This window comes from Ambystoma mexicanum, chromosome 11 (genome assembly GCF_040938575.1).
Source record: "Ambystoma mexicanum isolate Mex_15411 chromosome 11, UKY_AmexF1_1, whole genome shotgun sequence".
NCBI classification, from domain to species: Eukaryota; Metazoa; Chordata; class Amphibia; order Caudata; family Ambystomatidae; genus Ambystoma; species Ambystoma mexicanum.
Window position 1 is genome coordinate 860,196,153 of NC_090934.1, and position 24,011 is coordinate 860,220,163.

Consider the following 24,011-nt stretch of genomic DNA (forward strand, 5'->3'; position numbering starts at 1 on the left):
AGGTCTAGTCTTTAACTTCATTAAAGTTCACCTAGCTGCACTCTCCGCCTACACTACGTCACAACATAAGGTGTCAGGTTGGAAGGTTCCAGTTATTAAAGCCTTCATAGAGGGAGTGAAAATAATTCACCCTCTTATATCTAACCGAGCTCCCGGATGGGACCTAAACGTCGTGTTAACCAGGCTAATGGGCCCCCCCTTCGAGCCCATGCATGGAGCGAGCCTTAAGGATCTCACTCTTAAAACTGCTTTCTTGCGGAACGGCCACCAGGGGGCGCAGGGATGTGGAACTCCTCCGTGTGAGCTCCGACCCACGGACCTCAAAAGTGACCAGAGCCCCCACTTTTGACCCCCCCACGCACGCAACAACGGCTGCCCAGGCTGCATGAACTGGACCCGCACCATACGAAGATAAGCAGTCACACGGGTGAGTGCCCTCTCATCACCCTGTAACACACAGCAGTCTCACAAGTCCTGTGCTCTGTCACCCGGAGGCGCTCCCGGCCCCGAACTGACACTCGGGCGACACCACTCCGCCTGCGGGGGAGGGACTCCCCCTCGCCCCATCCAAAAGACAGCAGGAGAGGCGCAGGCCAAGGAGGGCACCCTGCAGCGTCCTGCATACACCCTAATACGCCTGCACGCGCCGGCGCAGACATACTGACCCTTGCCCTCCCCCTGCTCCAGAAGGCCCCAGTGGGCCCATGTAACCATAGCCCTGAGGCCTAAAGGGCGGACACTCCACCACGAGGGAGCGGACACGGGCCCCATTGCGGCCCTCGTGTCCTGCATTCCAACACCCCAGACCTACCTCCAGGCACCCCGGAGTCCCATAACCCCCACATTGCCATCAATCACAGGTCTCCGACAGCCTACCTGGCGCAACGTCCCCCCCTCCGATCACAGGGGTTGAGCCCATAATCCCCTGAAGAGGACCTGCCAACCACCCCCCTGCAGAGGTATAACCTTGTTCACGCACTGCTGTAGGAGACTCGACAGTTGTCTGACTCCCCATGGGGCAATACGCAGTGATAAAAGAACCCTTCCCATCTGCTGGGCGGGGCACAAACTTTGCTCCCTAACTAAAGGCATCGTAACTGGCACATCTGGACACGTCACTGGTGCCTGGGACATCGTCTGCATCGCCTTGATCGAATCCCCTGTCAAGACCCCAGCACTCAGGCCAGGGAACTCGTACCTGCACTAGAGTCAACACAGAGGGTTGGGCCCCCACTCCTGGGGCGTGTGCCCTCCTCTGTACGACCACAAGACCTCTACTCTACCAAGACTCACGCAGGTGAACGGGAGAGCAACGAAGGAAAACGCAATACCCGTCTGTGTCTCCATTTGGACTCTAACCAAAGTCATAGCCCCCTGCTAAGGGACCTGCCTCATACAACCCCGCCAGTAGCTCCATACGGACCTGCACCACCACTGACGCCCCTCTATCATCGCCCTGAATCCAGCGCCAAAAACCAACTTAATCGGAGGGTAGGGCCCCTGGTCACAGGACGTGTGCCTCTTCCCATCCTCGAACCGCTGATCCACGGGACGCCCTCCTCAGCACCTCACAGCACGCTTCAGAGATCACACAACGCTGCAGTGTAGAGGGTAGGGCCCCCTTTCCAGGGGCGAGTGCCTCCTCGTACACAAGTGCCATATGAACATTAGAAGCAAATTGGCTAAATACACATTTACCCCATCACCTTCGGACCCAGAGCCAGGAACCAAACAGTCAATAGAAGCCTCCGAAACAGGAGCGGTGGCCACCAAAGGGGATATCGCGGCCCTCCTAAGTGAAATCCGAAACATGGGGGCTAACCTCGGCGGCAAAATGGATAAAATGACCCAGAGAGTGAACAACATTGAGGAGAGATTGGAGGGCGTTGAAAACAATCAAGCCTCGATAGACACTTTGGAAGCCCAAATGGAAATCGGGATACGCAACGTCGAGAAGAGGGAAGATGAAATTTGCCTTAAGATAGACGATTTGGAAAACAGAGAAAGGAGAAATAACCTATGATTTTTTTGGGATTCCAGAGCGCGAAGGGGAAACAGAAAAAGACCTCAAACAAACGATAAATGATATCATCAAAATCCTGACAGCTGACGAGGACATTGACAAACTCAAAACCGAGAGAATACATAGAGCCGGCGGCCCACCTGGTGGCCCGATGTCGGTCCTCGCCAGATTTCATAGATATCAGGACAGAGCTAGGATACTGACCAAGGCCAGGTCCGAGGGCTCTCTTACCCTTGGAGGGGCGTAAATCACCATCTTCCAGGACTTATCCTCACTTACCCTGGCTCTGCGACGTCGCTGCAGTCCTCTAACGAAATGGTTAAAAGACCAAGCCACGAGATATAGATGGGGATATCCCTTCTCCCTCCCGTTTGAACATGGAACCAGGAGGATAATACTCCGTTCGGAGATAGATTCGTGAATGCATCACAGACCTCCTTGGAACAGGCCCAAAAGAAGGAACACGAGGGGACCCGGTACAGGACAGACCTAGATGGGAACTCCAGGGCCCAAGAAGAAAGAGTCAAGGGATCCAGAAAATATGGGCGACCCAACGACACGCCAGACAGTAACAAATGACACCGCCCATTCAAGTTCCAAGTTCCAAATTTCGGAGTTACTTACCTTGATTTCGCTGCATGTCCGGCACACTCCAGCGCCTGCACCCGAACTGCAACGTGCTAGCAGCCTGGAACACAGGGATGAGCAGCTGGTAGAAAATGAACCTGGAAACCGCATGTATCATTCCTCGTTGCAAGTTGTTGTTGTGTAATATAATGTTATTAAGGTAATATTAGTAATTGGGGTCGTGCGGTTACGACCCTCACTCGTGGTCCGATAGTAGACCGGCTCTAAACACCCAGTCCAACCCAGACGCCACCGAACCAAGATCCAAACCCTCATTGAATTAGAGATGATTCAAGAGATAGAACCGAGGGTTACGGGTATTATGTTTAATACCCTAAAAGGGGGGAAAGGAGGAGGGAGGCGGAATCACACTACTTCCACCGTGGCAACTTCCTGGAATGGGCAGCGCGACGTGATGACCAACTTCAATGAACATAGCACTGATCCACGGTCATGACGAATCGAGTGACAGGCATGGCATTCTCAAAATTGGCACGCTGAATGTCAAGGGGCTTAATTCCCCCACCAAAAGGTCACTAGTGTCCAAAGAGTTTAAGAGGGCGAAACTAGATATACTCTTCTTACAAGAAACCCGATCAAGCAAAGGAGATGAGAGGAAGGTCCTATACACCAAGCTAGGCTCGGAACACTGTGGCTCTGCCCCCTAAAGAAAGCGGGAGTTGGCATCCTAATCAACAAAATGATCCGATTTGAACTCCTAAAGTCCTGGATGGATGTGAGTGGTAGAGCGCTAGTATTAGTGGGCAAGATACAAGGCACTGTCATCACTCTTGTGTCAGTGTACGCACCCAACACAGGACAGTCCAGATTCCTACAACAAATAATCCCGAAAGTTATGAACAAAGCAGAGGGTGAACTAATACTAGGCGGTGATCTTAACACATGGATGGATCCAAGCCAGGATAGGCAAGCAGGCAATCCTCCCACGCCCCCATCGGGCCCCGGCAGCCCACCGGCCGCGGACATGATGGATGCCTACAATCTCACCAACGCATGGAGACATATGAACCCCAACCGAACAGGCTTTACCTTCATCTCGGCACCGCATGCAATGTTCTCCAGAATTGATCATATATACCTAACCTCGGACCTCACCGCGGTGGTGTCCGAAGCCACCATATCCCCTGTCACATGGTCAGACCACGACATGGTCACGGTCACTATTGATCAGATGGCCCTCCCCCGGAAGAGGTCCAAATGGCGATGCAATGAGACTCTCTTTAAAGACCCAATCTTTCGGGAACAGCTCGAGCAAGACATCACCCAATACTTTGACCAGAACAACACAGCAGAAACTTCATGAACATAGTATGGGAAGCTGGCAAGGCTACCTGGAGGGGTTTACTCATTAAAGAGGGGGCAGCGAAGAAAAGAGAACGCCAACTCATACAAAATAGGCTCCGAAACTAAATTATGCAACGCAACCTCATGGCGCAATCTGCTGACCAAGGTAGACTACAAAAGATTAAGCTGGCCAAAGACAAAAGGGAAGAACTACGACAGATGGAGACAGGTAGCATCGCTCGCAAGCTCCAATGCCTGAAGCAGAAGCATTACGAACACGGGGACAAAGCAGGCGCCCTGTTAGCCACACGACTCCGTGGTCAACCCCAAGAACGATGGGTTCAAAACGAAGGAGATTCCCGAGACCCAGATCCACCCAATATCCCTGAAGCCTTTGCCAACTTCTACGAAAAATTATATACGTCGCACGCAGCCCCGCATCCAGAGGCGATAACGGACTACATGGACAAAATATCCTTGCCGGCTCTCCCGCCCGACACAGTGCAAACCCTGGAAGCTCCCATCACAGGAGAAGAAATTGAAGAGGCAATCAAAAGACTCCCAACAGGGAAAGCCCCCGGGAACGATGGCTACACAGCGGGGTTTTATAAGACCTTTAAGGATGCCCTTCTCCCATTCATGGTTGTCCTCTTTAACAACCTCTTTCAATCCGGCGTGGTACCTGAATCCTTCTCAGAAGCACAAATAACGGTTATTCCCAAGGATGGTAAGGACCCAAAGCTGTGCGCCTCCTACCGCCCAATATCCCTTCTGAACATCGATGCTAAAATCTTCACAAGAATCCTTACTGCGAGGCTCGAATCACACATGCCAGCGATAATTCACAACGACCAAGTGGGTTTCATTTTAGGTAGACAAGGCGCAGACTCCACCCGAAAGACCCTTCACCTAATTCATGAAGCCCGAGAATCGTCGAACACACCAGCGTTATTTTCAATCGATGCCGCAAAGGCGTTTGACAGAGTTGAATGGCATTTCCTGGAGGCCACGTTAATGAAGATGGGCCTAGGCCCCACGCTCCGTCAAGGGATCAAGGCGGTCTATACGGCCCCAAGAGCATCGGTGGCAGTGAACACCCAATTTTCCCACTGGTTTCCTCTGGGCTCCAAGGGTTTTAACAAAGATACAGGCGGTGGTGGCAGCGCACCTGAGCAGGGAGACCATCCCAGTGTACCCTTACCTGGACGACTGGCTCATAACAGGGGAATCACCCCAGATTTGCAGACAAAACATTCAGAGAACAATCAACCTCCTCTTTCAATTGGTCTTCTCAATCAACAAGAAAAAATCAAGCCTAGTGCCAAGCACTTCAAAGCAGTTCCTAGGAGCTGTCTTAAACACAGAGGAGGGGTTAGTCTTTCCATCAGAGGAAAGAGTACAACATTTGTTACTGCAAATACCTCCTTGTCAGGCCGGCCGCCAGATAAGGGTGCGCAAAGCAATAAGTTTAATCGGCATGGTGGCATCTTGCATTTACCTAGTTCCTCACGTGCGCTTACGCATGCGACCCATGCAGGAGTGGTTGGTGAAACAGTGGTCTCAGGCAAGTGCTCAGTGGGACGATCTAGTGGTCGTTTTGCCAACACTTGTACAAAATCTTCGCTGGTGGACAAGAGAGAATCTAACGAAAGGGAAACCTTTTACGATCCAGAGGAACAGGCAGTTGTCACTACAGATACCTCACTGACAGGGTGGGGGGCCCACTACCTTCACCACACACCTCAGGGTCTGTGGCCTCACACTGTAGCTCAGAACCACATCAATGTACTGGACCTTCTGGCAGTATTCAAAGCCCTTCGGGTATTTGAACCCCATTTAACAAACCTATCTGTGCAGATCCTAACAGACGGCACTACAGCGATGTTTTATATTAACAAACAAGGGGGTACATTTTCTCCAAATCTGTCCAAACTTGCACAGCAAATCTGGAGATGGGCACTCAAACAGAGAATGTTCCTTTCATCACAACATGTTCCAGGGGAACTCAATGCTCTAGCAGACTCGTTGCGCATAGATCCCCTACCAGAGGAACGAACACGAGTGGCGTCTACACAGGAACTCCACCTTTTATATACCTGGGTTTCTTTAATAGGCTGCAGGTGTGAGTTCTGGGCTGAGTCTGCCTGTCCTTGCCTGACTTAGTGGAACAGTCCAGTATTAACATGGGGCAGTCTGTCCTTTAAAGGCAGGATTGGTGTGATTGTGATTGAACGTAGCGGGGCAGGAACACTGCATATTACTAGAGGTATGCTTTCTAGTTGTAGTACATGAGTAACTCAGTGGGGTAAGGGAATTATGGGATTTGTAGTTTCCTGTCATGACAGTTGATAGCTCGTGTACGGACACATCAGACAAGGAGGGATGTATTAAATGTCCTCTTGGTTTAGAAGAGGGGGGGGCTGGGTAACTTTGATCCATGGTGCTTTCTCTTTCCCTTTTCTAAGTTAAAGAGTTGGGGTGTGACAGGATTCTGCTGATAATATCTTCCAAAGACAGAGGGGCTATCGGGTAGGGGTGTTCTTTCCTTCAAATTAAGATAAACGTTTGATTTCTCTGCTATTCCTACTAATAAAGCTCCAGTCCCAAAGAATCCTAGCCCCATATTTAACTCTTTTTTGGAAAGTGTAAGTCTGTGTGATACCCAGGATCCAGCCGTTTCTTGTAAGAGGTCCCCCGGCCTGGTGAACGGGCACTGGATAAGGATACAGCTCTTCTCGTTATCCCATTCCATGTTTGTCTCATAACTCACATGTACTGTTCTCCTACATGGAACTCTGCTGGATCCTCCACGTGCAAGGAGGGTGCTGCCAATGCTGATAGTTTGCTCAATGGAACTATGGAACTTCCTTTCCAGCTTGGCTCAAGTACCTGTACCTTTTCACCATTATGTAACCCATGCTATTAAATAGTTTTTCTCTGCTTGGCTGCAACTATCTTGACTAAACTACAAGTCTGTCGGTAGGGCTTCCGATCTACCGACAGCCCCTACAGGCAGATAAATGCCTGAATCACCGGCACCATTACTAATGGTGCCAGTGATTCAAGAAACCCCATTCCATGGACTCCTATTGGACTCCATGGAATGGGGAGTTACCGGCCTTGCTGGTGCCTGGAATATCCCGGTAACACCAGGATATCGGGTGGTGGGAATGGTATGGTAGTTCCTCTGTATCCTGTCGGAATTACCGGTGGGATACCAGGAACTCTTAATGAGCCCCTTTGCCTTGCTGCTGAGATCTCCTGCCAAAATATTGATAGAAAACGCTGGGTAGCTTGCCTAGAGAAGGGAAACGCCCTCTGAAAGAGTGCACCTTTTTCAGGGAAAGGCATACACACTGCAGGAGTCACTCTTCTGAAGGAGCAGAGCACAGGCAGCAAGAGGAGCTTACCAGGTCTGGAAGCTCCTATAGCCATGGGTCTTTCACCAGTGCTGAGCGCACTAATATCAGAAGGCAGTTATCCAGGAAGGGAGCATTGATGGCATGGGTTGCTTTCACAGGGGATGAAAGCACTGACGGACAGTCGTAGATGGGTAGGGAACACTGCCAACAGGCCCAGTAGCAATGACAGCGCAGCACGCTCTTACCCAGGCTAAGTTTATTAATTGTGTGCTTACTCTCTCATCCTCTTGTTCTCTACAGGATGCCTACTCAGAAATCGCATACCTCTTCGCAGAATTTTTCCGGGATCTTGACATCGTCCCCTCCGACATCATCGCAGGCCTGGTACTACTGCGCCAGCGGCAGAGAGCCAAGCGCAACGCAGTGCTGGATGAAGTGAGAGAACGGTGATGGGCGGAACAGGATGGGATGTGAGGGAAGGGGAGGAAGAATAAGGGGGGTAGAGAGGTGAGGTAGAGGAGTTTGGGGCAGGATGAGGGCAATATTTGGGAATACCATACAGAGAAGAGACAGAAGTGAGTGGGGTATTGGGGTCGATGGCCCTTTGGTGAGTATAGAGAGCTGTTGAAATGCCGTCATTAATAGGCTATGGGCCTCATTACGACCCAGGCGCTAATGGGTTGACGGCGCCGTAAAAGGCTGCGGCGCAGTTAACCTATTAGCGCCTAATTACGAGGTCCCTTTGCGGGACCCGACCTTAACGGCTGGTGTAGACCAGCTGTTAAAGTAGGGACCTGCAAGGGGACCTTGGTGCTAATTACGGTGCCGCAATTTGCGCCTTCCCATTCCCATTGAGCCCTATGGGGCAAAAATGGGAATGGGGAAGGGCCATGGAGGAAGGGGAATTGCCGCCCCTCCAACCTTGTAATGGGGTGGTAATTCCCCCTTTCTCCATGGCGGAGTCGGTAACTTACTGGCATGGACCATGGTGCTAATAGCACCATGGTCTTCCACCAGGGTCGTAATGAGGCCCTAGGAGTGGAATGCAAAGCTGATGGTTGATTGTATCAAAAGTTACAGGGCATGAGTAGGGCAGGAGGAGAGGGTGAGACCAGAGGGTGACTGTGCTGTAGAGGAGCAACGGGCATGAATTGGGCCTACGGTCAGAGGGACCAAATGGAGGGACGGTCATGACTGCATCTACCTGGAAATTGAGATCGTGGGGTAGGAATGGATGAGATCCATATGTTTAAAACGACACAATAAATAATGACAAACATTTTTAATGACACATAATAACTATTTGGGCTCAGCCTCAGCCCCCTGTTTCCCCCACCTTACTAACTTCCCCCGTGCGCACCCACACTATTTTATCCCTTATCACACCCCCTACATATACTTTATCAAAAATGTCGACATTGTTTTCGTTATTTGGGTTTCACTGAAAATGTTTGTCATTATGAATTCTTTGTTTTTAACACTGTATACTGAATGGATGAGCGGCAAGGGGACAGGAGTGTGGCGCTGAGCTGGCTTAGATTACATATAGGAGAAGTTATAGAGATATGCAGGCACACGTAGGACGCAAAGAATTGGGCATAATATGGATCATTCATTGATGCGTTGAGGGGATAAAGCAGAAGATTTGGAAGTTCTTTGGCAACAGCATAGTTATGGTGTACAAGGAGAATGTAACACGTAATGTTGTCCCGGGATGGTGAGGAGAGAGAGCAGGGACAGGCATGGGGATAGGGGTACAGAAGTAGGTTTAAGTATTGACAGCAATGGATTGCGGGATCTGCAAGGAAAGTTAGCCATGCCTTTGGGTAAAGCAATAGGGATTTGCAGGCCTAGTTGAGAGACCAGGGATAGGGAAGTGCATGTGTAGCCAATTGCATGGGGGAAGGAAGAGGCTCTAAACAGAAGTGAGTTGTGTTATGTAAGCTATGATGAGACAAGGATACATAGTATTGGACAGGCTAATGGGAATCAGAGGACATCTTAGGGTTACTTTGCTCTCTGCTGCCTTGGTTATGTAACCAATTTCTTCTATATTTCAGGCAAATAATGACATTCTAGCTTTTCTGTCGGGAATGCCAGTCACCAAGAACACAAAATACCTGGACTTGAAAAACACAGTAAGTTAGGGGCTGGAGTAATGGACCACACTGGACAGAGTTTGAGGCACCCTTCCCTGAAGGGCAATAACCACCCATGCAGCCTCCGCTCAGAAATCTGCAGTCATATGTGGTCCCTCCCAGCATGCAGTTGCAACCACAATGCCCTTTCCAACAGTGAGGCTACCCAACCATCATGTGCCTTTTCCTCATGCAGTAAGGGCTTCAAATAGCACAGACCCTACTATCCGCCCACAGTGGCCAGATAGTGAGCCTCCTGATTAACATTGACCAGTCATCGGAGCTGTGAATAAGCGCAATCTATGATCTAGGTCGCCCACAAACCAAAAGGCAGGGGACTCTCACAGCTAACGCGCACATAGACAAGTGGGAAGGCTTCCCTAACGGCATCTGCAAGTGGCTAGATCTCTCTGGGAGCCCAGACAAGGACTTGGGAATATGGCAGTGCGCACGCAAATTGATGAGCACGGCTATGGGAATTGGGGCATGGGATGATGCTCCACTTTCACTGCCATGAAATCCTGTGAAGCGCTTTGGCTGGTGTAAATGGGCTACATTCAGGATTTCAATGACTGACATAGCCACCCTCTACAAAAAAGAAATTATCTTAGTGAAGCAAACTTCTTACAACACCCGTATCACTCAAGTCAAATGTAACACGAAAGAACTGTTTGCCATCCTGAAGGAAGTAGAATCTCCCACACAAGCGCCTGACTCCTGCCTCAAGGGCAAGAATTGGTGCACAGGCATCCAAAACGCCCTAGCCAACAAGATAACCATGCTTCAGGCAAAGATTAACAATAAAAAAGTGTCCATTACTGCCCAAAACACGATTAGCACAGGCCCTGCCATAATCCCACCTCCGACGTTGAAATCGTTGGACACCCCCTCCTTCTACTTTCGCAAAGTCTCCACCAAAGAAGTCGAGAAAGTCATCCTCACCCTTAAACCCTCTAACTGCCAGGGTGACCCATGTCCAGCCCAAATCATAAAAGATGCCGCCCGCGAACTCTCACCTTTCATAACTAAACTTATAAACGCCTCTTTCACATCAGGCACCATACCCAGCAACCTGAAACATTCCTGGGTCCTCCCCCCTCCTCAAAAAGCAAACTCTGGACCCCTCCATCCCAACCAATTACCGCCCCATTACCACTGTGCCGTTCCTATTGAAAATTCTAGACAAAGTGGCCTACCAACAAATTCAACACCACCTGGAATTAAACCACCTCCTAGGAGTCCGACAGTCCGGTTTCAGACCACAGCACGGCACCGAGACTGCACTCCTAGACCTTAAGGCACAAATAGACTTACTAAGCCGCGTTCGATCTGGTAGACCATGCAATACTATGCAATCATCTGGTCACGGCAGCTTGTTTCTCCCAAGAAGCAGTCGCATGGATCCAGTCTTTCCTAGACAATAGGACAATGCGAGTCTTCTCGCCCCTAGCTGCTGCTGAACCCGCACCCATTACTTGCGGAGTGCCCCATCGATCCTGCGTATCACCCTCCCTGTACTATATCTTCACAAAGCCCCTTTTCGATGATCTAGACGGTCTTGGTATCACCTACACCAACTATGCAGACGATACACAGATCCTCATCCCGTTGACGGGAGATTATGACAAGGATTTGGCCTTTGTGAACAGAGTCTACCTCATCATCCAGGCATGGATGGCCGCTCACAGTCTATGCCTGAATGATGACAAAACTGAACTCCTCATTCTAGGCACCTCCTCCAACATCAAAAAACTAGGCACCAACTATGACTCCTTCATAATTGATAACAACACCATCACTGTAGCCAAAGTAGTCAAAACCCTTGGTTTTTACATAGACTCTACGCTTACTTTTGATAAACATGTGAATTCGATAGCCTCAGCCACCTCCTATACCTGCAAGCTAATTAGAGCAGCCAAGCCCTTCCTCTCACCTAAAAATTGTCACTCTAGCAAGAGCACTTATCCTGTCGAAACTAGATTATTGCAACGCCCTGTACATAGGCAGCAATAAATACATCACCTCTAAAATACAAACATTGCAAAACAATGCCCTGAGAGCCGCCCTAAACTTCCCTAAAAATGCCCACATATCAGACCTTAGGAGATCCACCAACTGGCTATCTATTAAAGACAAAATCCTCCTTAAAACAGCCTCCCTCACCCATAAATGCCTCAACCATGCAGCCCCGCAATACCTCATAGATAGATTTACCAGACAAACAGCCTCCCGTTAATTACGAAAAGCCAACTTTAACCTCCTGTTAGTACCCAGATTTAAACTCACCAAATCTGGTGGGAGCAGCTTGGCTGTCAAAGCGGCACAACTATGGAACTCCCTCCCAACTGATTTAAGGGAAGATCTCCCCTACCAGCAATTCAGATCCAACCTGATCCAATGGCTAAAAGTTAATGACGTTTAACCTCGCGCTACTGCCATTTGGGATCTCATGTATATTCTGTATATGTGCTCTGTTCTATTAATCTGTCAATTCTGTATTCTTGTAAGCCTATTGTACATATTTATAGAATCCTCTGACACCACAGGTCTACAGCATTGTAACCGCAGCTTTATTCCCTGTTTATTTGCAACATGTAACCTAAGTTGAACAACCCTCTTTCTGCCTTTGCGCCCGAATACCCCCGGGTCTGGTGCGCAATACAAACAAACAAACAAAACAAACAAACATAAAAAGGGCAAAGTGTTGAGGGCATAGAGTATACACTTCTCAAGCCTACGAAGTGAAGCAGACTTGGGCAAGTCCTTTCACTAAGTTGGTCACATGTTCTGTTGATACAGGCTCTACCGCTGTAAACATATTTCTGATGTTTGTTAATCTGCTTAGAATCACATGCTGTGCATAGGTCCGACATCCAGTGGTCACTGCGGAGTATTGCATTTTGTTTTTCGTAGTCGAAAAGGGACGTCGACAAGGCGTGTCTGAAATACTATCCCTATAGTGACGTGCGTTGTACCCACAATCCCTCACGCGTCGAGGTCCCTCAGATTGTTTTTTTCCGCCCAGCTACTGGTCGCCTTTACGCGGAGCTCCTCGAGAGACATTGCAGATTCCATCTCCTCGACCTTTGGTCGTTTTTCCTGTTTAATATATAACATATCGATCCCTCCCTCGACGCAGTTGTGAAGCTGTCTCCGCCGAGCAAGATCTTCGACGGAGGGGACGAGCGGAGGAGATCCTTCGGCGTTGCCGAACACGTGGCCTGGCCTCGCAGGCCAAATACAGTAGGGAGAGTGGGGTCGTGGGACATCTCTGGTTCTTTTCTGAGAATGCCTTTCCTTTTCCCCTTCCTTTCCCTTGGGGTCGTTATCACGATTTATTGCCTCGGCTATGGAGAGGACACTCTTTAGGTTTTGCCCACTTTGCAAGGGCAAGTTTACTTGGAAGGACAAGCATTCACGGTGTAACCGCTGCTTGCCCCTCGATCACAAAGAGGAGGGTTGCACGGCTTGTCGGCTTCTGAAGCCAAAGACTCTAAAAGACCGTAGGGTCAAGAGGTGGGCGGCCTACGCTATGTCGAAGGCCGATTCTTCACCCGCCGCTGCTACCACCGACAGTGACGAGGAATGTGATAACACGACCTCCGCTACGGAAGTCGTACACCCCTCTATAGAGCGCTCGCGCTCTTCGTCGTCTGTCCCCGGCCCCGACGGGCTCGGCTCACGCCCTGCTTATGGGGATGAACACCCCGGCGACACTGACGCACACGATACGCCACATAAGCTTTCTTCGAAGACGAAGAAAGCATCAGCGCCCAGGGAGACGCAGGTTCCACCAGCGGCCTCCTCGGACCGTTCAGGTTCGAAGCCCCTCTCGCAGCCGCGACCAGCGACTGGGCTTTCGGCAAATAAGGGCGCCGCCCCCAAACCATCGGCCGGCGCGCACCAGCAGAGAGCGCACGCCGCCGTAGAACGATCGACACCCGTAACGTCGAAACCACAGCCCTCCGCTGACAAACGAGTCGCAGAGAGCTTGTCGAGGATCGTTGTAGCCGACGCCCAGAAGCGTACGCCGAAGGACACGTCGAGCGCTACGCAGACGTCGAAAGACACGCCGAAAAAGCCCGAAGAAAGACAGGGACTACCCCCTTCAGTCGGGGGGACCCCCAGCACACCGGAAGGCTTTTCGGAAGGCGACGGGACACTTTCCTCGACGTTATGGGAGAGGTCGAGCCGTTTTCAGCTAGATGACACTAATTTTCCCCCGCTGGACTGCTCAGGGGTACCCCATGAAACCATGGAAAGGCTCCATCTCTGCATGGAGAGAATGGAGAGGTTTATGAAGACCCAGAACCCTCCCACTCCCAAGAGAACAAGAGAAGGGCCTCAGGAGGACCCCAGGGCCAAATATCCGAGACTAGTCAATCCCCAGCAGGACACAGCCTCAGACTTCCATAATGTGTATGACCTCACTGGTGAGGAACAATACTTAGAGGAGGAGGATGAATTTGTGGACGATGAAGAGGGACAGAACCATGAGGAAGGTCTGGAAGACAGCCCAGACATGGTAGGAGAAGGCTTCGGAGAAAATACAGAAGAAGGACCTTCTCATCCCTGGCAATCCCCATCAGTATATTCGGACACTGATGTCCTGAAACTAAATCCTCCTGACAATTCACCTGTTAGAAACACGTCTCCCATTGACGATCAGCCCACATTCAATGCCCTGTTGCGCAGAGCAGCAGCACATTTCGAACTGGACACTGGGGAGATCTCTCCTGAAATAGACTTTGTGGAAAGAGTAATTAAGGAGAAGCCCCCAGTCAGCCAGACCATTCCCCTCCTCGCTTCAGTGAAGAGAAGAATCATCCCTTCGCTATCCACACCCGCACTAATCAGAGGAGTTAATCCAAGAATTGAAAAACTTTTCACTCCTTCACCCTCAGACCTGCTGTACATCAGGGGACATTCCATTCCAGATTCCCTTGTAGTAACTAATACAAGGAAGAGGGCAGGGGTGCCGCTGTCCACCAGCGAGGCACCACCTGACAAGGAGGGCAAGAGGTTATATGCCCTTGCAAAGAGAGTCACATCCTCGGATGCCTTTTGGGCAAGAATTGCAAACAACAATTCTTTGCTAGCTAGCTACGCGGACGCGCAGTGGGCCAAACTGCGCAAAGACGCTGAAGAAGCGCCGGAACCACTACGTACACGCCTACTATCAACTATTGGCGAAGGAACCCAGGTCAACCAGAGTATTGTAAAATACTCTCTGGATGCTGCTGAGACAGCGGGACATTCCCTGGTTCAGGGAATACTCCTAAAACGCCATGTATGGCTGCGCAACTCAGGGTTCAAACCGGAGACACAGGCGTCTTTAATAAATAAACCGGTTGAAGACTCAAACCTCTTCGGGAAAGCGGTGGATGAGGCTCTGGAGATGGCTAAAAAAGAGTTCGATACTATCAAAACTCTTGACCAGATCTCCAAGCCCACTACCAGACGCGGCTAAGGCAACAAACGCTTTTTTCGTGGCCAACAGCAGAATCAGCAGCAACAGTACCCTGCCACCAGTTACCAGACCAATAGTGGGCAGTACAGCCAAAGAGGCCAGCGCTGGGGCAAAGGGAGAGGTCGGTGGTCCACCCCCAGAGGCTCCCAAGCCCCCAACAACACCAAGTGACGCGAAGATTCGCGTCCCCTCCCATGCAACACCGGTCGGGGGCCGGATAACATCCTTTCTTCCAGCATGGGAGGGAATAACGTCAGACCGCTGGGTACTTTCCACCGTAGCCCACGGATACTGCATCGAATTCAACAGTTCCCCAACATACAGACCCCCGAGGGGACGACGCATGACATCGGAACACCTTGCCATCCTTCTCCAAGAAGTACAACAACTGCTGGAAAAAGGAGCCATAGAGGTCGTGCCTCTATCTCAGGTAACGGAAGGTATTTATTCAGTGTACTTCCTTGTACCCAAAAAGGATCTAACCATGCGCCCTGTATTAGATCTGCGCCCAGCGAACAAGTTTATCAAACCCCAGAAGTTTCGTATGGTGACCTTACAGGAAGTGATCCCACTGCTATCACAGGGAGATTACATGACAACATTGGACATGAAAGATGCATACTTTCATATTTTAATGTTGCCAACGCACAGAAGATACCTCAGGTTCATGATAGAGGGCAAACACTACCAGTTCAGAGTACTACCCTTTGGCATAGCATCAGCACCAAGGGTATTCACAAAGGTACTGGCAGTGGCAGCGGCCCACCTGCGCAGGTTGTCCATCCCAGTTTACCCTTACCTCGACGACTGGCTCATAACAGGGGATTCTTACGAAACATGCTTCTCCAATACCCAAAAGACAGTAGACCTTTTGTTCCAGTTGGGCTTCTCCATCAACGAAAAGAAGTCCAGCCTAGACCCCAGCCAAGTCAAACAATTCCTAGGGCTCTAATTCAAACAAAGGACGGTCTCGTCTTCCCCTCCAACGAGAGGGTCCAAAACATGCTGTTTCAGATCCCTCAATATGTGACCGGTCGAGAGGTGACGGTACGCAAAGCAATGCGCTTGCTAGGCATGATGGCGTCGTGTATTTATTTGGTACCTCACGCGCGCCTGCGCATGCGCCCTATGCAAGAGTGGCTCAACAGCCAGTGGTGTCAGGCCAGCGGACTATGGGACGATCTAGTGGTGGTCTCCCAGGCCTTGGTTCTCTCGCTACGGTGGTGGACAAAGGAAAACCTGGAAAGAGGGAAACCCTTTGCCACACCCGAGGCGGAAGCCACTCTGACCACAGACTCATCCCTCACAGGATGGGGGGCTCACCTATCCCATCAGACTGCTCACGGAGTGTGGACTCCGAACGTAGCATCCAAACACATACATCTACTGGAGCTACTAGCTGTGTTCAAGGCGCTAAAAGCCTTCCAGGAACACCTACAAGGCAAGACTGTGTTGGTCCTTACAGACAGCACCACAGCCATGTACTACATCAACAAGCAGGGGGGCACCCACTCTCCAGGACTGTCCAAACTGGCCCAAAATATATGGAAGTGGGCTCTCAAACAAAACATGTTCCTACTGTCACAACATGTACCAGGGGAACTCAATCTGCTGGCAGACAAACTCAGCAGAGATTTCCCCCTGCCCGAAGAGTACGAATGGCGACTGCACGAAGACATCGTCTTCGACGTCTTCACACAATGGGGATTCCCAGAAATAGACCTATTTGCAACCCTGGAGAACTCACAATGCCTAAGTTACGCCTCCAGGTACCCACAGAACCAATCCAAGGGGAACGGTCTGTCGATGCAATGGTCAGGGAAATTTGTTTACGCCTTTCCCCCGACTCCCCTTCTCAACAAGGTGGTACACAAGATGCACCAGGAACAAGTGACCATGATACTGGTGGCCCCAATGTGGGCCCGACAGCCATGGTTCGCTCACTTGATGGAGATGTCTCTATCTCCCCCAGTGAAACTCCCCTGCCCGTACAACATGCTGTCACAAGACAAGGGCAGGACTCTGCATCCATGCCCCCAGAACATGAACTTAGCAGCTTGGCTCCTGAGATCATAGAATTCGGACATCTACAGCTCCCGCAGAGATGCATGGACATCCTCAGGGAAGCCAGAAAACCTAACACTCGCCACTGCTATTCTAGCAAGTGGAAGAGATTTGTCATCTGGTGCAGAGGAAAAAGCATCAACCCGATTGACTGCTCTCCCACACATATTGTTCTATACCTGACCCACTTGTTGGATTCAGGTCTAGTGTTCAATTCCATTAAAGTCCACCTAGCGGCACTTTCTGCATACACCACTTCCCAACTCAAGGTGTCGTGGTGGAAGATCCCTGTTATAAAGGCCTTCATGGAGGGAGTAAAGAGAATACACCCCCCGATAGCTGACCCAGCTCCCGGATGGGACCTTAACGTGGTACTTACCAGACTCATGGGCTCACCTTTCGAACCCATGCACAAAGCATCTCTTAAAGACCTCACTCTTAAAACTGCTTTTTTAATAGCTATCACCTCCATCAGGAGAGTAAGTGAACTACAGGCTCTTTCTGTTCTAGAACCCTTCATTACAGTACGCAGAGATAAGGTAGTTCTACGCACGCACCCAAGGTTTGCTCCGAAATTCATCTCAAAATTCCACTTAAACCAGTCTATAGAACTGCCAACGTTCTTTCAAAATCCTTCCAACTTGGGAGAAAAAACTCTGCACACACTAGATGTGCGCAGAGCGGTCATGTTCTACATGGAAAGAACCAGACCACTGAGGAAGACTAATCAGTTCTTCGTCTCGGTGCCAGCAGGAAGAGAAGGGGATGCAGTTTCAAAGTCCACTATTTCTAGATGGATTGTTCAATGCATCACTCTCTGCTATACTCTTGCTAAGAGAGAACTGCCCTTTAAGCCAAGAGCACACTTTACTCGAGGCACGGGGGCGTCCATAGCATTCATTGCAAATGTTCCCCTTGAGTCCATCTGCAAAGCGGCTACCTGGAGTTCTGTGCACACCTTTACAAAACACTACTGTCTAGATGCACACTCGAGATCTGACTCCCAGGTGGGACAGGCAGTATTAAGACATCTTTTCTCTACTGTTCCTTCTCATAACCCACCGCCAACTCCGGGTACTGCTCGCTAGTCTATGCACAGCATGTGATTCTAAGCAGATTAACAAACATCAGAAGACAATGCATTACTTACCGTAAAAGCATTTCTGATGGTTGTATCTGCTTAGATTCACATGCGCCCACCCTTCCTCCCCGCTCGGATGGAAGGAACATAGACTTCCTTTTATATCTCTCTTTTCTGTACTCACTCACGTCTAGAAGGCTCCCTCAGGGCAGAAAAATACAAACAGAGGGACCTTGACGCGTGAGGGATTGTGGGTACAACGCACGTCACTATAGGGATAGTATTTCAGACACGCCTTGTCGACGTCCCTTTTCGACTACGAAAAACAAAATGCAATACTCCGCAGTGACCACTGGATGTCGGACCTATGCACAGCATGTGAATCTAAGCAGATACAACCATCAGAAATGCTTTTACGGTAAGTAATGCATTGTCATCTCTTTATCAAGATCGATTAATAACAAATGCCAGTGTTGGTGTAAATCATTTTTTATACAACAACTTCTCAAAGAAATTCCCCTTAAATAGCATGAAGTTTGAAGGAGAGACCGCATTTAAAAATGAAATCCATGCTATAGTTTGGCAATTGACATTGAAGCAAACTCTGCTTGCCTGTTAGCAGTGTAAGAAGGAAGGTTGTGGGGCAGAGGAAATAAGTATTTTGGAAGGAGCTAGGTTCGAGGTCTTGCTTCTTGAAAAGCTATTGTGGAGGGGCAGATTTGCAGGCCAAACTGACGGGGGAACTTCACTGCAAATGCATCTTTCGCAGCTGGTATCACTTTGTTGATGTGAGGGCAAGCAATGTAGACTAATGAGCGAGAGATGTACCCCGCTCCAAAGATGACTTTTAAAAATCGGGGATTCGTTTTTTACATCTCCTTTTTTTACATTAAAGGCTAGAGTAGCATAGGCTCATGAGACATCACCAAAGTGAAGCTCAGTAAATAATTCAGAACATCTGCTGCCGCACCCAGGAACATTATTCTTCTGCAGAAGCAAATATCTATCGATGTGCCCAACAGAAAAGTGCATGCCCAGTGCATGCAGAGAAGGCATGCCAGCACATCTGTTTGATGCCTTGTTCACCACCAAAACATGGCTATCCTTAATCCTATCCCATGAAACATTTTGCCAGTTACAAATATTAGGACCGTCACTCATCGAATGCAAATTTCAAACCCATTGGAATGTCCTTATTAAGGCCAGCTTTCGAGGGAAACGCTGTGCCTCTATAGGAGGGATGCTGTCTACACTTTTCCCTCTACACCCAAATACATCACTGATGAATGAACTTCCAATGCATTTAACATTTACCTGCAAACATGAGCTACTGCTTACAGTGTTTTATTTGTAAATGTTGCTGCTCTAGAAACTGCAGAAGTATGTCAGCTGATATGTGATGTATTAACCACAAACAGGACACACAGGAACCACCAGGGAGTCAGGGTTATAAAAGGTAAATGCTTCTTTATTTGTTACAGCTTCAGTAGGAAAGGTGAGATGGGAGATCAGTAGTATGCTGCCTCTACCCCAGGCTCTCTCCCTGCTCGCCCCAACCGTCAGTCCTAGAACCCTCTCACTCACCGACCTTCCATGCCTCACACAAACATTCCAAGCTCCGCTCACAGACCCACAGCTCTCATACCAATATGTAAATCAACCAGAGACTAGGATACTACAATATGCCTAGGATTGTTTTCGTAAAATCCAATTTAATCTGATTTCCTAACCATTTCAGAGAGGCATTTGCATATTCAGAGATAAAACACCTATCAACACAAGACCAGAGGAACAGCATTGCCTCAGAAACCGATCTAACGTGGTTACGTATAAAATGACAATGCATGCACTGCCTCCTCAGATCCAATAGTATATTGCAAATTAACAGAAAATGAGATAAATCCTCACTAACCTCACTGGATAGAGTGGATAAAACAGATGGAATAAATAAGTCGATAGAATGCATGGAGTGGATGGAATGCGTGGAGTGAAATGGATGGAATGTATAGAGTGGATGAAATGGATAGAAGAAATAAGTGTACAGAATGGATGGAGTGGACGAAGTGGATGGATGGATAGTGGATGGATTAGTTGTAGAGGACTGAGTGGACAGAATGGATGGAATGTACAGAGTGGAGGGAACGGATGGAATGGCTGGATTGAATAAGAGTAGCTGGAATGGACAGAGTGCACTGAATAGATGGAGTGGGTAGATTGGACAGAGTGGACGAATGAACAAAGTGGATGGAACGGACAGAGCGGATGAAATACGAATGTACATTTTAACGTGCTTCCCAGTTCCCTTCCTGTTGCTTTATATCCGTATCCCCCTCCTGTCGCTGTAAGCCCAGCCCCCGGTCTCTGTATCTGTATGTCGCTCTGCTCCCTGCCTTACGGCTCACATGCCTGGTCTCGGGCTCCTTAAATATAACCTTCACATCACATCACTACGCTTACTCTCTACTATACACCATCATTCAACTAGAACACAGCTATACCCCCGATTAATTCGGCCTAGCTGTCCACATACGAACTCGACCCCATGATCACCTCATCACCCTGAGCACATTCCAGCTAATTGCTCACATATGTGTCCTTCAGGCCTAACGCAGCCAAAGCCCAGTCTGGGAGTCCACCCACCAGTCTGCACACATCTAACTGATCACCTCATCACCACACCTAACGCAAGGATGCAGCTACCATCCGGCAATTACATCAGCTGCACACATATCTGGTGCACCCACACACCCTACAACACTATCCCTCTCTACTGACCTGAACTACAGTTCCCAAGGGCGTTCAACCAACCAGCAGTTAGAGGTCACACTAATGATATATAGAGCGCTATATAAATGCCAAGTAACATAACATAACTGCCGCAGGAACAGTGCTTGTTCTTAAAACGCCAGGGTATTCGATCCTTTAACAGTAGAGCATTAAACCGGACCATTGCCACAGTGTGCCTTTTGGGCAGGTGATCCTATTGTGCTTTTGTGGTATTTACTGAAATTGAGCTGTTCACAGCAGCTAGATATCTCAGTCAGCACAATTGTGTAATATCCTGCATGGTCTGGTTAAATTCAAACTCCCTAGCTTTCTTTTTTAGCTGTTGTTTATTCATGGCACCCGCCTTAAGCTGAGTAATATGCCGGCGCACTGCCTATACCAAACCAAACCACTTTTTAAACCAAGGGCAGTTAACACAGGGGCCCTTTATCCCCCTTGGCATTCCTGACATTTGGGTTTTCTGGGGGCGTTGCTAAAAATTCCAGAAATCTCAGTTCAACCTGCAGACTGATACTGAGAATACTCACTTCCGAACACAGTCACCCCTGCACTGTTTGGGCCCAGGCCCAGTAGCTGCCTCAAAAATGCATTCTGGATATGATCCAGGACTAAAGAGTTCGTGTTGCCCCAGATTTCACTACTGTACAGAACATCCGAGTGAACCTTGGCCTCCATAACCTGGATGCATTTTTCAAGCCGGTGGCTACCAAACCTAAAATAAAACCTTGTCAGGCCACCCATGCCTGTCTTGAAGCCTTTTTTCCACCTTCTCTAAATGTGAAGTACAGAAACAATTGCCTGAAAAAAACAACCCCTAAATAGCAGTAAGTGGTCACCACTTTGATCTTAATGTTATGAATTGACCAAATATCTATATTTATAAAACACTTAGGTATGTTTCCATACTCAGCTGATGCAAATTCTCAGTGCAAGGTGCATCTCTGTGTGCCCTTCCACTTCAACAGCAGCTATCATTTTAACAAACAGAATGACCCCGGTTCTAGGCGGTCGCCTTCACCTTCCACTATCGCAAACATTCAGACTAATTTCAAGTTCCTTCTTTCACCCCCACTTCTTTTCACATAGGGCACTGCTTTTCCAGTGTCAATGAACAGTTAATTACCGGCTCAACGTTTCAGTCCGTAAAGAGCAAAATGCTGTAGGACGAATGCCTCCTCACCAGCTAAAACTAAAAGTGGATGCTGTAATCGGGCTACTACGCAATCCTATGCCATCATGGTGACTTGACATTACAAGTCTACAAAGAGACATCAAAGAGGTCTGTGTATCGATGGATTAAACTTAGGTACTGTTCTTATGCCACACATACCTCTCATTCAATCTGATACAAATATGCCTTTCAAATTCAAAAGAAGACAGTTTCCTATATGTTCAGCCTCTTCTATGACCATTAATAAGTCAGAGGGACCTACGCCCCATTTCCTGGAAGTGATCAGTGGTAATCCCGATATTTAAAAAGGGGAACAGAAGTGACTCTATGAATTACCGACTCCTATTGACCTTTAAGATATGCTAGAATGCTGAATGTTATGCCGGGAACAGCTACAGTTTAGGAATATGCCTACCGAAGACCATTATCTTCGTCTTGGAAGGATTTAAATTTAAACCATAAAGCTCGAAGTAGCTAGCTGCATAACCCAGGCTATGTCCCTGCCCCATTAACGTAGGATCAAGTAAAATGGCATTGTCCACATACGAAAGAGTAGAATAGCCAACTCCATTTAAAAATGGCAGTATTGTACCTTTCTGTTGGGAATGAGGCTTAAAATCTGAAAGAAAATGATAGAAAGCAAGGGGGCCATTGGACAGCCCTGTTTTACCCCTTTATTAGTGGCAAACTCAATGGGTGCCGCTTGACCAGCCTGGCTAACATCAAAGGCATCTAAAAAAAGACAGATAATTTATTGGAAAAGGGCAGAGCGGCGCGCCCAATTTATGGAGCTTATGCCACAACAGGGCCCGGTCCAAGGAGTCAAAGGCCTTTGCTAAGTCTTAAGATTCCTGCATATACTCGGCCTCTTCTTAATGACATATTTTTCTATAATGGTTTTAAGAACGAAGGCATGATCGATTGTCATAAACCTTTTCTAAAACCAGCTAAATAAGCAGGCAACATGTCATTGTCTGCTGCCCTCTCTGCAAGCCTGGCTGCCAAACAGCTGACAAAGTTCTCAGAGGCACTATCTAACAAGGATATTGGGGTTCCATGTCTTAAAATCGCAGCAAAAATGGCTGTGAATACAAAATATCGCTGCAAAAATGCTGTGGTTTTTTGCGCCACAATCACGTAAAGGAAGCAGGGACACCCGCGCAACCCCCAGCCCCTTTAAATTGTATAATGGGGTTCACCTTTACTGGGTCAAACCACAGCATTTTTGCTGTGATTTCTTTTACCGGCGACATTTTTGCTGCAATTTTATTATCTGATACCAGATATTGGTTGATAGCAATGCGGGCCGGCATGTGAGCCCTTCGTAAAAACAGGTATAATAATGCTCTTGTTCCAGGTGGATGGAACAACCAAAGAGCATGCAATTGTGTTAAATTCCAGCAAGATTGGGGCCCACCAATCAGGGAACCGTTTGTAGATGTCTGACCTAATATCATCCGGCTCTGAGGATTTACTGAGCTTGCTATCAATAGCGTGCATAACCTTGCAAATTGAAAAAGTTTCCCTACTATTGGAAAAACATACTTTCCAAGCGCAGAGGGGAATCTTTGTATCCACATTAAATAGGATAGCCCTCCCAAATGGTGAAATTAAACTTCCCTTCGCTTGAGCGCTATTAAGGAACCCACGAGCCACAAGGTTCCTGAATCCCTTCACGTCATTTTCCCTAATCGTCTTCTCTAAAAGATCCCACTGGATCTCTGTGTAAACATTTTTCTCAACCCTTAAAAGATTTTTATATTCTTGTTTTAAGATTATATAAATTCCCTACAGTCATATTCTTCTTCTTTGATGCAAAAACCAATTCAAATGTTCCCCTGCAGCACACCACATCGTTTCTTTTTTGGTTTTTAAAAAAAGACTTTTTGTTTTCAACATAATCCAAAACTGTACAGACATTGTATTCCTTAAATATCATGTTACATCCGTCCATCCCCCGTTACCCCCAACACCCCCAATCCG

The 24,011-nt window shown here is 48.5% G+C and overlaps 1 protein-coding gene across 1 annotated transcript in view; it reads left to right on the forward strand.

Moving 5' to 3' along the window:
- Window positions 1-24,011, forward strand: part of DAGLA (diacylglycerol lipase alpha) — a 323,287-nt gene that overhangs the window by 181,929 nt on the left and 117,347 nt on the right. Inside the window, exons 7-8 of the mRNA XM_069623887.1 lie at window positions 7,618-7,752; window positions 9,378-9,455. Of these exons, the coding sequence (XP_069479988.1) occupies window positions 7,618-7,752; window positions 9,378-9,455 (213 nt within the window). The remainder of the gene's footprint in view (window positions 1-7,617; window positions 7,753-9,377; window positions 9,456-24,011) is intronic.